This window comes from Falco cherrug, chromosome 5 (genome assembly GCF_023634085.1).
Source record: "Falco cherrug isolate bFalChe1 chromosome 5, bFalChe1.pri, whole genome shotgun sequence".
Lineage (NCBI taxonomy): Eukaryota > Metazoa > Chordata > Aves > Falconiformes > Falconidae > Falco > Falco cherrug.
In genome coordinates this window covers 47203427-47218878 of record NC_073701.1, presented here as the reverse complement: position 1 = coordinate 47218878, position 15452 = coordinate 47203427, and the positions used below count along the sequence as shown (strand labels likewise).

The window sequence follows — 15452 nt, the reverse complement described above, 5'->3', positions numbered from 1 at the left end:
ATCAAAATGAAATGCAGTGTAAGATAATAAAAAGAAAACAAGTTAAAAATAAAAGTGATGGCCAAAAATGTATATGCTTCAGGAAAAACAGCAACAGATGGAATGTCTGGCAAATTAAGTATCTGAGACTCTTCACACTACTACTGTTTTTAATGGGTAGTAATGACATCATGAGTGAACTTATAATTTGGCTTTTTTATCCTTTTCTCCAGTAACAAGTTAAATATAGAATAATATAGCTCATCTGTGCTGTTACTGGAATTCAAGACCAGTTATAAGTAAATTTATATTAAATATTTTGTATAAATAATTATTCATTATATAAATGCATGTAAAAATGTATATATATTTACACTAAATTATGGTGAGTACCAATAAGTTGGAGTAGAAATATTCTAATAGTGGAAAAGCTACACACTAGTTTCAGAAAGTTATGTCCTTTCTTTCTATATCTACTTCAGCTCTGCAGGTACACCAAGTGTCCCTTTGCCCCACAAAAAAGGAATAAAGGGTGAACTTAAGCAGTTTGAAACAACTGTATGTTACTTTGGAGACACAAAAAAAGACCAGGTACAGTCTAGCCAGAAGGAACACATGACAGATTTCTTCAAGAATAAGCACTCTGAAAAAAATGTGCAATTCTAAAGAAATCTTACAGCATGCTTGCACAAGGTTACACACACAAATATTCTAAGCAAATTTTTCATTTATGAACCCCCTCCAAAAACTGTTACATCAGTTTCTGGCACAGCAAGCAACTAGACAGGTTTTGTGCTGCCGGTGTTTCTACTAGGCATAGGGTACTACTACACCGTTAATTTTACTCAAAAGGCTTAAATTCTTCACAAGAACAGCATTAAAGCTTTCTTAACACTTCCAGGTATGAATCATAGCCTCTTCTTCTGAAGTGCAGAGTTCAGGGAAAAAATAATTACAGATACAGCTGCCGAGTCAATCGAAATCGTGTGACAATTTTTGGAAGAAGCCTGGAGAATACTCTTGGGATTCACTTGCATACACTATGACCAAGACGACCCTAGGCCATTTACCACGTAATAGTTTATTTACTGTTGTATAGTACTGAGAGCTGTCTTTAATTTACCTGATTAATCTTCCTTAGGCTTTTGTAAGGGGCATACTGAACCATACAGCCATGACAGCTTTGAACCCTTGCTAATGCGAAATGTGTTTAGTAGTGGAGGAAAGATATCTACGAATAGACAAGAAATCTTCCCCAAGGTAGGCATCACAAAGATGAAGAAGCATTCCTATAGTATAATCAGCTCCTAGAAGCCAGCACATTCGAAAAAATGCAGGTTAACAGACACAATCAAAAACGTAGAAGTTTGGAAAGAAACATAACGTGTATTGCTATTAGGCTACCATTTAGAAAAACTACTTTGGAAAAAAACTTTTGAAATGTCATCATCTTCCTCAGCAGGCTCAGTATCAGCTTTATATTGTAACATGAAAACGTTTTATTTGTAAGATTTTAGTGTGTTGTTATCATTACAGTTGAACAATGGATCTCTAAGACTAACCCATTATTGTGCCTAGTGACCACTTTACATAAACAAGCACTACAAAAACACACATTCTGTCTCCTTTGACTGGCATGTGAGGACCTTTTAAGCACGTATGTGGCCACAACACATACAATTTACCAAAAATCTCCAATCTCACATGCACTAAGTACATAGATCTCATAAATGGAATAAATGTATAAACAAAATTTTGGAAGAAAACCATACCACATTTTCATGTTGTAAGGGTCATGTGTAGCCTTATAGTTACAACTGGACTAAGATCGTGCAAGAGATTATTAATTAGATCAACTATATTCACACCAAAAATGCATCCTATGGCTTGGGGGGAAAAAAGTCTGAGAGTTGATGAATACCATTCTCACATGAGTAAATACAGTAAACTTGCATCTCATCAGATGTATGTGTTGAATGTTCCAGATATTTTAGGTCCAATAACAAAACAGTGATTAAGAAAGTCTGTTCTCAACTTTACTACAGTTTACCTGGATTCTTCCAATGGATGTTGAACAGTAAGTAGACGAGGGTGTCGAAGCCTGGTTAGCTGTTGAACACCTCGTTTTAAAGAATCTATTATCTGATCCTTTTCAAATTTTTGATACTTGTCTATTAGTTTCTTATCAAAGACAAAAACAGCCACTTCCTAGAAATAAACAACAAAATTAACTCAGTATGTAACACAGCCAAAAAAAAAAAAGCCTATACACAATTACATAAAAACACACACACATTTTTTTGAATCAACAGTACAATCCCACCAATGCAATAAGTCTTTCAATGTATACATCAATACACGTTGTCCTTATTTTGTCCCAGTCATAATCACACAGGTTACTGTATATAACCTCTGGAATATCTATTTTAAGAGTTAAGGTACTACTGCTCCTTCTCTTACAAACAGTAATATGTAAACTACAACCCATATCTACACAGTGACACAGCAGCAGATCCACAGGACAGAAATCAGCTTGATTTTAAGTAGATGAAAGCATTTACATCAACTATGAACAATTAAAATATTCTGAGCATATCTGCATTCATTTGGCATTAAATATATCAAATGGTGCCTTAATAAATGAGACCCTGTCTCAGTATCCTGTGTCTCAGTGTCCTGCTCCAAATCAGTATGATCTATATTAAACTAGACATTCATGGAAGATAATTTAGAGTCACAGCACTCAATTAATCTGATCAGACCATTCACATGACACAATATTAAGAATTTTTTAATGCTTAAAGATGTGTAAAGAGAAGTCCCAGAAATACAGTAGATGTTAAAAACAGAGAAAATAGTTTTTCCAACCAATCTCTGCAAATGGAGTGGGACAAAATTAAGAAATTTATACAAAACTATGAAATTACAGAGATGGACGTGAAATAAAAAATTAGATTATTTCACCATCTTGGAAGTCATAAGATAAATAAATCAATCAAAGAAAAAGGAATTAAAATTTTACCGTGAAAGAGAGACTTCCTTATACTCCTGCAGCAGTATCATGAATAATAATAAAGGCTAGAAACCAGTAGAAAATTACATGAAAATTCAGTTTTTAGTCCCAAGAGGAAGTCTATGCTCTTGTACTGTGCATTTTATAACCATTATTCTAATTGAAATCTCACAAGAACAGTTACATTATTGATTTTTTTTAGAAAAAAAAGACTTCTAGAAATAGACTATATAAAAAATAAATTCAGTCTAACAGCAAAAAAACTGAGGTTTATTTTTTGGCAGATTCCTGTTTCACTAAGCCATCAGCAGCTGAACATCTATAACTCAATTAACTATGCTTTTCCTGCTCCTATCCATACCAGCTCCCTGCTCCAGCTCTTAGGTGTCATGGATCAAACATTAACATTGACACAAGGCAGGGAGGAACCAATGACAGGGGATGGAAGATATATACTATACCCACTATTTAAAAAAATCCAGTACAAAGTGTGAATGTATTGAGCAGTACATGATCAATAACAAAATTTCAAGCTAATACAGCACTTCTGAAAGCACTCTGTTCAATGACAAGTCAAAAGAATCAGAAAGTGAATGCTTAAATCAGATAGCATGGGACATCAGCAATGGTTTGATTTCACAATGCTTATAAATAAGTTCTGTTGGTGCTTGCTACAATCCTGCATTGTTTGTTTGAAGTTTGACAGAACTTTTACATATCCAAAATTAGCTCACACATAGACTTAGTTATTGTGAAGTGCCAAGAATCAAAATAATTTGAGCTGTGTGACAACTTGCTTTCAATACCTTCATTTTCATGTAATATGTCTGATACAAGAAGAAAGCATACAGCCACCTCTGCTCATGCACACTAAAATGTTAAATATGTTCTGATATTAATAATTCAAAATACAGCATTCTGAAATTCAATTTCATTGAACCAAAAATCAACATTGATTTTTATATGCGGAATTCTATATCAACAATATAATATCTTAACCCTCATAAGTCATCAGATACTGTGGTACAAATGGAGAGCCGAGTCATTGGCCATAGAACACACTCTCCATGCACAAAAAGTATTGAAACTATATAGTACACTTGAAAACATTTAAAAGCATGCAAGGTTTTATGCTGTGTGAACCAAATAACCCTCAAATTTTTGCTATGAACACATTATTTCTATTTTTCCTTTTCTGTTTTACAAGAACTGATACTCAACCCCCAAAAGGAGGGCTACTGACTGTAGCTGATAGTTTCCATGAAAGTAATTACAGGAAATAGAATCCCTTACTGAGATGAAAGCCTGCAAAGGCTTACATAGTAACTACTTCTTTCCACAGAAAGCTCTGAGAGCCTCCACTTTGTTTTTTTCACTTCACAGGTTTGAAGAGTAGCTTCCTCCTGCAGATCACTACTTGTTATTTAATTATGCAGTTGTGTCATAATTCTGACTTTGTGATATAAAAATAATTTTGACATAAAAAGACTAAAATATTTTTATTTTATATATTTTATATAATATAGAAATATATTTTTTAAAAATACACAGAAAGTGAAAAAGCAGAGACAAAACAACCCTTATCTTTAGCGACACAAATTTTCATTCATTATGTGATAGCAAGTATACACACCTTGCTCAACATGCTCTTGTGTCAACACAGTATACTGGTAATACTTGCATTTGGAAATACGGACAAGTATGTAGGAGACTAGACCGACCACTTGAGATCTAAGTGTAAATCGCAGTTCTGTCAACAAACATGAGGTAGCCCACACCTGTCTCACCTCCCATACGTTTAGGCCAAGCATTAACTTCAAAGTGGTGTTAGGTAAAGCTCAGTGATAACAATCAGACAGCTCTATGTTGTGTACCATGCAAGTGTCTGCCAGGATGAAGACTTTCAAGAAAATGTCAGTTGTTACTGCCAGCAATTCAGAATTTTTAACATGAATTGCTGAAAAGATCAGTGCTTAAGTTCTGCAATGCCTTTGCCAAGGAATTAAACACCACCTGTGCAAACAAGAGTAAGCATTGTTTACAACATGTAAGACACAGGACATGGTTTAACTGGACTATAATCATATTAACTCATCTAGAACACAACAGAAAAGTGTGTATCAGTTCTCTTTGACTGTGCCTGTGTATTTCAGGGGAATCCTGCTGACCATTAGCCAAAGTCCTGGTATTCACTGATACACCCCTTCATAAAGGTTCTTCTATCCTTACATTGTTAATCACTAAATGTCCCAATTTTCTTTTCCCAGCTTCTTTGAGCAGTTTTCCTTTGTATTGGGTCTGGCTGAGATGGAGTTACTTTCTTCATAGCAGCCCATATGGTGCTGTGTTTCAGATTTGTGGCTAAAACAATGTTGACAACACACCAGTGTTTGGGCAATTGCTGAATAGTCCTTGCACAGGGTCAAGGTTTTCTTTTTTCCCCCACTCTACCCACACACTGTGAGTGGGCCATGGGTAGGCAGGAGACTGGGATGGGGAACAGCCAGGACAGCCAGCCCAAACTGGCCAAAAGGCCATTCCAAATCACATAACGTCATGCTCAGTGATAAAAACTAGGGTAGCGGAAGAAGGCAGCTTCCAATGTGGCTGCTGTTTGGAGACTAGCTCGAATATTGGTCTGCCTGTGAGATGTAGCGAGCAATTTGCTTTGCTTAGCTTGTTTTCCCCGCCTGATTCTTTCACCTATTAAACTGTCTGGACCTTGACCTATGAGTTTTCTTGCTTTTCTTCTTCCTATTTTCTGTCCCCGTCCTGCTCCAGGTGGGGAAGTAGTTGTGTGGGTGCTTGGTTACTTGTCAGGTCAACCCACCGCATCTTCCACATCCATTTGCAATCCTGCAATCCTTACGAAACACGCACCAGTTTGAAACACGCACTGACAGTTTAAAATATGTCCTTATTTACCCACATAAACACTTTATAAAACAAAGAGAATGCAAAAATTCTGCCCCTGCCTTAGCCAATGCAATTGCTAGAAAAACTAAACAAAAATAACGGAAAGAGGAAAGAAGAGAGAAATAATTCTCCCTAACCAGAAAAAGGCAACCAAGCAACTAATGCATGTGATGCTTTCTGTCCTGCTCCCAAGAGGAAGAAGGCAAGACCTCAGAAAAACACTGTTGTCGAAAAAGATGCACACAAAACTACAAAACATTTCTAAATTAAAGACTCTAAAAGCTGTGGAAATAATGATAATGGAATAGCAATACCTCTTCCTATTCATCTCATTGCGTACTGAGAAAGCACGTTAACAACACCTGTAGAATGTTCAAGCACTATAATGATGAATGCTACAGAAACTGAAATCCTTCTGTTTTCAACGACATTTTGAACAATGTGGAGTAATAATGCCAGAGACTAAGCACAGAACAACAAGGAAGAAAAAAATCCACACAAAACATTTAATAACTACAGCTCCCCATCCATCCTGTGGACTGAATAATGTAGCGCTCTCGTGGAAAAAAATTAAATGTGATCACGTTAAAGACTAAGTCATGAATCTAAAAGCAAAGGAAATTTTAAGGTAGCAGTCAGAGTGCTTGATTTTAGAACATTTATGTTTGTTTTCCCTCTCATTTTTGTTCTCTATTTTAACCATATGCATGCATGCATTTTTTAATGAATAATCAAACGTAGCTCAATATGTAAATACATGATGTTTTAGCAAAGCCTCCCACTGTGCAAAGCAAAAGAGTCTCTGATCTAAAATACTGGAAAGCATTCCAGGATTACTCTGGGTTTTGCCAGAAAAAGATTTTCCTCCAGCTTTTGGGGGGCTTATTTTTAGAAGCTTGCCAATGTTTTTTTACAATTCTGTTCTCCCATTCATTTCATTCAGTCGTAAGGCATACAATACAACTACTTCAGTTTTAAAATGAAATAGCCTTTAAAGTTTGAATAGTAGAAAGCTTTCATTTCAAAGCTACTATATGCACAGCCAAAACAGCAGAAAGCTTACTTACCTACAATTAATATATTTAAGTATTACCACAATAAAAGTTAAACACAACGACAGTAGTCTTTCAGTGTAAACCATTATCTCCTTAATTCTGTTGGTGTTATGACTGAGCTGGCAACAAGAACATTAAGTGACGTTAACCTATTTCTTTATTTATGATTGCACTTTCTAAGCAGAAGAAAGGACAAGTGCCATATTGTACCGGAAAAAAATGTAAGTGCATACAGACAAAGTTAAATCCATAAGCAGAAACATATACTGTAAAATTACCACGTTACTTCATGTATACACATATTGCCAAAAAGACTCATAAATCTTTCAAACAAACAGCAGCAAATCAGCTATCAAATATTATCAGACAAACATATGTACACAGGTAAGTAATTGCCCCATATTCTGTCAGATTGTTATTCAGTCACCCACAAAGTAAGCAAGAAAAGACAAGACACATTAAAAAAAGTAACCATTCAGAAATCCAAGAAAACCAGCAAGGCAGGAACCAGGTGGAACTCTGAAAAGCGGAATAGAATCATACATTTCTACTCTCACCATATATGGAATATTTGTAACTGTCCACTGACTTAAAATAGGAAGCGAATCAACCCATATTTGAAAACTTAACTTCAGCTGACCAGCTTCTGTAAGACTACTGACTTCCATTTATCCTGAGAACAAATATTTCTGATCAGCTCTACTGCTATAATGCTAAAATTCAAAATTTAGCTATTTTATCTGGCTACAATAACTTAAAATTATTACTTGTGTTAATGTAAAGTGACAACAACATGGGCAAATAGGCCCTTAGATCCTGCTTGTCTGATTACAATACACATTTACTGTAAAAAAACTGTTTGTAGCTTCTAACTAGATACACACACTTCCAATACAGCAAATGTGTATCACTTCACAAAAATGACTGCTACCAGTTGGAAAATGACAGTCAACCACTTCCATATTGCCCAGCCAATATTCAAAAGGTACATGCAAAAGAAGTAAGAAATATTGTTAAAAAACAGATATATTGCAATAAAACACAACATAAAACTGTATTGCTGTGTAGTTTTATTCCGCAATGGCAAACTGAATGTTGACCTGGTGTTACCTCACTGGTAGTATTAATAATGAATGGTAATTGCATGTCAAATCACGAGCCATCTGAAATAGCCTGCAGTACAAGCGCTGTTCTATTTTTAATAACTAATGATGGCATACAAATGTACACGTTAGCCAGTGTTTACAGATATACTCCAGGACCACATGTGGTTAACACCTAACTAAACTGCAAAATCAGTGGCCATTCAAAGCTTGAAAAACATGATTGACAGGAACCAAGTTACATACACTCTGTCAATTAGGCAGTAAAAGAAACCACTACAACTCTCCAGACCTTAAAGCTGCACCTGCTACAGGTCAAATTCTTACTGGGCACAAAGATTGTATAAAACCTATCACAACTACCATACCTGCAATGCTATCACTTCTTTGTATAGTTAAATAAGATTTTTAACAAAATCCCAACTGGTACATTGGCTAAATTCAGAAAATACTACAGAGTTCTGCAACAGCTAGACAAATGCTTGAGAACATGAAAAAATACCTGCTTAACATTATTCAAATTCTGCTACAATCAGATCACACATTCTCCACAGATTATTTCATAGAATCTTAGAATGGTTCAGGTGGGAAGGGGCTTTAAAGATCATCTAGTTCCAACTCCCCTACCATAGCCAGAGACACCTTCCATTAGACCAGGTTGCTGAAAGCCCCGTTTCACCTGGCCTCTGAACACTTAGAGATGCGGCATCCACAGCTTCTCTGGGCAACCTGTTCCAGTGCCTCACCACCATCACAGTAAAAAATTTCTTCCATCTATCTAATTTAAATCTACCCTCTTCCAGCTTAAAGTCATCACTCCTTGTCCTATGACTACATGCCCTTGTAAAAAGTCCCTTTCCAGCCTTCTTGTAGGCCCCCTCTAGGTACTGGCAGGCTGCTATAAAGCTTCCCCAGATCCTTCTCTGTTCAGGCTGAACAATCCCAACTCTCTCAGCCTTTCCTAATAGGAGAGGAGCTCCAACCCTCTGATCATCTTTGTGGCCCTACTCTGGACCCACTCCAACAGGTCAACATCCTTCTTATGCCGCAGGCCCCAGAGCTAAACACAGTACTCCAGGTGAGGAGACAGTTCTGCATAGTATATTTCTTCTCTATTTGCTACAGTTTATTTTCCCACCATCTAACAGATTTGGTGTATGTTTTCCGAAGTTATTCCTTTCTGTCCATTTCTTTTTGGTTCATCTGTAGCAAGCTGATTCATTGTCTAAGTGACTCTACATCAAGTTTAACTGAAGGCTTTAAGTTATTAACACTTCTACTCATTGCAAGTTCTATTTACTCATTGAAAACTCTATTTCCTCTCCAAGTCTGAAAAGAGACTTTTCACATTTCTCCAGTACAACGAAATAATTTTGTATAATAACAGTTCTTAAGCTCTGTTTCTGGCAAACCTTCTTCCAAAGTCACAATCCCACTATCATATACACATGTGGCTTCAAGTGAGTCAGAAGTTTATATACTAGTGCTCTAAATTCTAATACTTCAAGGAAACTAAAAGGGAATAATACTGATCTGAAAGCAGCACAGGGAAGGCACGACTCACTTCCTCTACAACCTCCTCTATCTCATGACTTAACGTTTCTGACTCTTCAATTTCTGTATGGCAGCTGAGCAAAAAAAGAGTCCCTTTTGCTGAGAACAAGTGATGGCATACTTCATGATTACTTTAAACTGTAAGCCAACAGTTCTGCCAAAAAAAGCTGCAAGGTAAAACACATTCAGGAACTGATCCATATTAAAACAAACTTCTTCCTTCTTGTCAGATCACCTCTAACTCAGATTAATTCTTGATCTTGGTCTCAAACTGTATGCTCTGAATGCAGAACCACTTCCTTCTCCAGCAGTGAAGGTTTAAAGCAATTATCACCTATGTAGCTGAGAACATTATACTTAAATAATGTTGAGTTCTTCGTTTCATTTCACTTATAGTACTAGCTTTAGCGTTAGTCTGTCCAGTTGGATTTTGTTTTTAAATGCCACTTACCAATTGCTACCTATCAGTCTGTTATCTAATGCTTATAAACTTAGGTCTTTACTTGACAACCCACCTGTTTTGTTGATTTCTTAGTTCCATTGAATATCTTCCAAGCAAGACCATTACCACCACTGGCAATATGTCGGCCAACATCAAATTCCCTGGTAACAGGATTTCCCATGACTGCACTGGTGACATCAGCCGTTACCTTTGTAACGGTACTCTTCAATTTATTCAGCATGGACTCCATTGTCTCAACTGTGCACCAATGTATTATCCTACAAAGACAAGAAAAAAATGCTTCACAGACCTCTCACAATTTCTGTTAACATGAGACACATGTTGAAAGCTGTAACATCCAACCAAAGATCCAACAGGATACAGGAGTAGCCCACAAAAAGAATACTGAAATTTAACTTCCAGGGCTTTGCAGTTATACATATTCACATGCATACACATATCACATGCCATTGCTTCTACTCCTCGGAAACTTGATCACTGTTCATTAGATCTAATAAAGCAATTAAGGACTGAGAAATTCAATCATTTCTTGAAAATAGGTAACTGAATATCTATAAACTGCTCCCATGAAGTTAAAGGTTCACACCCTGTATATCCGTATCAGGCAATAAAGAGAACTAAATCCAAAGGAACCCTGAATTCTATTACTCATGAACTACAGGTTTTCTGAAGGGAAAGATTGCTTAAGATCCCAGACTAACAAAAGAATAGATGTGTATTATACAGAAGACGAGTCAAAAACACATTCTTTCCTACACTGTGCTTGACAAACTATAAGCTCAAAATTCAGTATTTTACCCATCAGATCGCTGACATTACTATTTGTATGACCTAAGTATTAATGACTCTAAGTATTAATAAGTTGCTGCAGGGGAAGGAAAAAAGAAACCATCTTCTCATGCTTTATTTTAACAAAATTGCACAAGGAAGATTTTTAAATCACCTTGCCAATTTAAAAGCTAAAAGACTGTGGCAGCTTACAATTTAGTTCCTCCTCCCCTGTAGTGTGTACTTCCACAGATTCCTGAGTTGTCATAATCAGTTCCAAAAAATCTGACTTGCCTATTCTGCCAGACAGAAGTTCTGAAGCCTATGTCCCATTTATGCAATTGTCTTTGATAATGGATACACAAGAAAGAATGAAGACAGGAAACAAACAGCAAATAAAAGACAGACGTTAATCTTCCTTATTGGTGTGAGAAAAGATGAAGAGAGAATGCACAAAGAAATGATTTCCTGAAATCAGTATTATGTGGTAGATTCAAAAGCAACACTTAAGGATATTTCTTCCTTCTGTCTTTCAAATAAGGTGTGAAGAGTACTATTCCTTCAACCTATAGCAAAATAAACTTAACATAGCACATCAGCAAATGTACTCAAATCTGCAGAAATACCGTTTGCAATTATGGTCTTATTTGTCATATACTCCATTTATTGGCATATAATTTGTGTAAAACTATTTCTTCGAGAACTAGAGAATATCATTCCCATTCAAATGGAAAGACAAGATCCTGCTGTGATGAAGATGTTTGGCAAGTCCCAGTAACAAGGAAAAAAGAAGCAAAAGACATTAACAAATAATCTAAGCACTGGAAAAAATAAGCCCTTCTGATTGGATGTGAGGTGCTTGCTTGTACACATTAAAGCTCTTCCCACTGTATTATATACATTGGCATATGTTCTTGTCTACATAGATTATCTGGCATCTGACAATACATGCATTTATGCCACAGCTTTTTCCAGATTCAAGACACAGATGGAGTCTGTTTCCTCTTCACAGCTACTTAATCTCACAAAACCTGTAGAAACTTATTTTTGACACCTGTATACCTCAATTAAACCTGACTGATATCAACCACACTCAAGTTATTTGGACATGCCCATGTTCTCCCCCTGGTACTATAGATCTGCTTCCACTAGGAATCAGGACAAATAATGTGATTAACATTAAATTAGAAAGATAGGCTTGTTTTCTAGAAGAGGTAATAAACATACTAAAAGAAGTCTAAAGAAGTTGTAGGAGTTACCCAACACTTCTTTCCAGTGTAGATGTGTGTAACTCTATTAACTTAGTCCTAAGCAAATGCTAGCACAGTGTTGGAAGCAACAGAGCTATGCCGCTCTACCTTGATTACTGTGGCAGCTACATCCCACCTTCAGTATTCTTCCACACTGATGCTAGCACAGTGTTGGAAGCAACAGAGCTATGCCGCTCTACCTTGATTACTGTGGCAGCTACATCCCACCTTCAGTATTCTTCCACACTGAAATGTAGAACTGCACTAATGCTGTGGCTCCGTAGCTGTTTCTCCAGTTTCCATGTCAGCTGAGTGACACAACTTTGTGCTACTAAATGAAGAACCAGACTAGGAGTTTTAAGAAAATATATTATAAAAAAGAAAGGTATCTGGCTGCACAGATCTCGATCTTGCAAATACTCAACTTTTAAAATCAGAAATAGCTATGGTTCCAACAGGACTACTACTCAGGAGCAGAACCAGATACGACTACAAGCATGTTCAGTGTGGAGCTGGTCAATTATGGGGACTGAGTTTTAGACACAAGAAGCTGAGTCTGAATACAATGAAATAATCTTAAGAGTAATGATGTACTTGCTTGGTATCTATTAACTGTTTTGTTGAGAACATAGCTGGAAATAAGTTATGGAAACAGAATTCCTTTATTAAGTAATTTTGCTACAGTACGTGACATTTTATTACAATATATTAATTTTACCTCATGAATTGCGCTATGGAAAAATGCATGCAATTCCTAATGTGCAGCCCTAAACCAAACTACTGTTAGCCAATGTCTAATACCCCTATATAAAGGAACTTTTCATTAACCTGATAAATACATAGAAACAAGGATCTCCGAGTATTCTAAATAAGAGCAACAGGTATTTCCAGCTCTCAGAGATTTTATTCTGCAGCTATTCCATGGGGCAAACTCTATATGCTAATGACTATAAAATCAATCCTAATAAGTTTGAGATAACAACAAATCTAATTTATTTGGTTTTAAATCTTGTGCTTTTTGCATTGTTTCATTCCCTTCATGCCATCAAACCTTCTCTAGTATCAGTGCAACACAATCCTGCGTTAGAACTCTCAAAACTAATGAGAGACTTCGCAAAATTAATTGTGGAGATATTATGAAGAAATCTGAAAGGGAGCTTCTCTATACAGGTAGTGGAAAAACGGTGCAGCATTGATCAAATCAGAAGTGCCCTCTACTGTGGGTGACAGACTGACTGCAGTGAGAAGCCTGGAAAAGCCACTAGGTGAGAATGTTAACAACATTCCAGTGTCTGAAGGGTTAGGATTTAAAAATCAAGCCTGGTAGACCCTGTCCAACCTGTTCCTCTCCAGCTTGACAATATGCAAACGACTGTTAAATTTAGCTACTGAGCAAGGACTACTGAGAAACTTACTTCTCAATAAGCAGCCTGGGTTTTAAGTTTACATCCATCTAACTGTAAATTTGTAGAATTCCTCATGTCAAAATTTGGACTGTAACCCAATATAGTGTATTTTGTTTTATAAAAATGAATGTTATTACATAAAAACGCAGTATGTATCAACAGGGACAATGTACCTAGAAAAACCATGCAAAAAACCTCATTTTGGGTATTATGTATAACACCACAAACCATGATGATTTAACCATATCTGAAATATGCAACTTCAGTTCTCAACTGCATGAAAACTGGTTTCTTCCGTTCTTTTAAGACTGAACTACTAATTATAGAAAAATGAACAACCACAGGACAATTAACTGTCACCCACAATGAAAGTTTCATTTCAAGTTAAAAGGTTAATAAATTAGAAAAGCATACGATCTTAAGAGTAACAGCATTCAGAAAAGCAACACAGGACACACAATAAACGTTTAAGAACTTTGATTTCTTCTTGTTTGAATTTCATGGGTAATATTAATGCTACTGATACTAGGTCCATAAAACCCGCAACTAATCCTAAAAATAAATGGTTGGTGTGTTGTTTTCATGAATTCCCCTCACAATCAGTAATGGTTTTTATGCTGATGTACATCAGCAACAATACCTCAGCACAATGACGACTTAATCATTTAGCAGGGTAAGAAGCAACAGTCAAGATAACAATAAGAAATGAAGTGAAACATTAAAATTGTTCAAATAAAGGTAAATCCAGTACAAAGATTCCTCACCATTTTTTCTCACTCATGTAAAACAACTGCATGATTTAAAAGTTATCCTTGAACTAATTTAAAGCTTCATCTGATGAATGTATATGGGCGCACACTGTACAGCTGCGCATCATACACTCTACCAGTATTTGGGCCTGTATCAAGCTGGGACTCCCCTTTGCAAACCAAAGCAACAGGCAGGCGCGTGGGTACTTCATGCCACCCAACTCAAACTTCCATCCCATCCATCTGACCCAAACAACGATGGATTCACAGAAGAAACAGGTGCTAGAACAACTGTGTTCCACCAAACAAAAGAAAAAAACCAAACCCGAACATTTTTCAGGCACAACCAAACTTTCGCACTTGTCACAAAAACAGGAGGATCAAACGCAACGACGCACTGCACAGGTACGGCATAGCTGCCCTCGCTGCAAGTCACCTTCTTGATTTTTATTCAGCGATGCATGCACGGGGGTCTGCCTGGCGCCTGCTAACAGGCAAAACCTAACCTATATACCGCACAAACCCCTGCACTGTCTCTTGCGGGCCGGTCCTCCCGGACAAAGCATTTATCGCTGTTTACGGTGAGACCGGGCTCGCACCGCTCCACCGAGAGAAACTGCCGCCAGCAGCGCGCAGGGACTCCCCGCTTCCCGCGGCCCCGAGGCCGGTGAGCGCTCCCTGCGCGGCGGGCGGGCGGGCGGGCGCCGGCCGCGCTCCGAGGCGAGCGGCGCTTGCGGGAAGGTTACTCGCGACCCGCCGGCCCGGGCCGCTCAGCGGTCCCGCCGGGCCCGACTCACGCCATCACGGCGCCCCTAGGACGGCCCCGTTCCCCTCCACCCCGCAGCGCCGGGCTCCTGGCACGCCAGGTCGCCGCCCCAGCTCCTCCGAAGCCAGCGGGCCCTGCCCTACCCGCGCAATGCCACTAGGCCACGGGCAGCCGCTCTCACCGCAGGGCGCGGGGGACAGGCCTCTTACCTGAGCCCGCGAGAAGCTGCCGGCGCAGCGCCCGGCTACGCGTCGCCCTGTCGGCCCGGCGGGACCGCCTGTCACGCCGGCTCCGTCTCTCGCTCCGGCCCCAGCGCCGCTCCAGCTACTCCATAGCGACAGCGGCAGGCACAGCGCCGGGGAGGGAGGCGGCCGCAGCGCGCCTCACTTCCGCCCCGGAGGGGCGGTGCTGGGGCGGTGGCCGGGGGAGG

At 38.3% G+C, this 15452-nt stretch overlaps 1 protein-coding gene across 2 annotated transcripts in view; it reads right to left on the bottom strand.

The window, feature by feature from the left end:
• SCYL2 (SCY1 like pseudokinase 2) overlaps positions 1 to 15379 on the bottom strand; it is a 41322-nt gene extending 25943 nt beyond the window's left edge. The window contains exons 1-3 of one of the 2 annotated variants that reach the window (XM_055710636.1): positions 15232 to 15379; positions 10136 to 10340; positions 2030 to 2187 (exon numbers count right to left, since the gene is read on the bottom strand). In XM_055710636.1, the coding sequence (XP_055566611.1) occupies positions 2030 to 2187; positions 10136 to 10312 (335 nt within the window). In that variant the 5' untranslated portion in view covers positions 10313 to 10340; positions 15232 to 15379. The remainder of the gene's footprint in view (positions 1 to 2029; positions 2188 to 10135; positions 10341 to 15231) is intronic. The other variant, XM_055710637.1, reaches the window with a different exon arrangement.
• Positions 15380 to 15452: the final 73 nt, after the last annotated feature.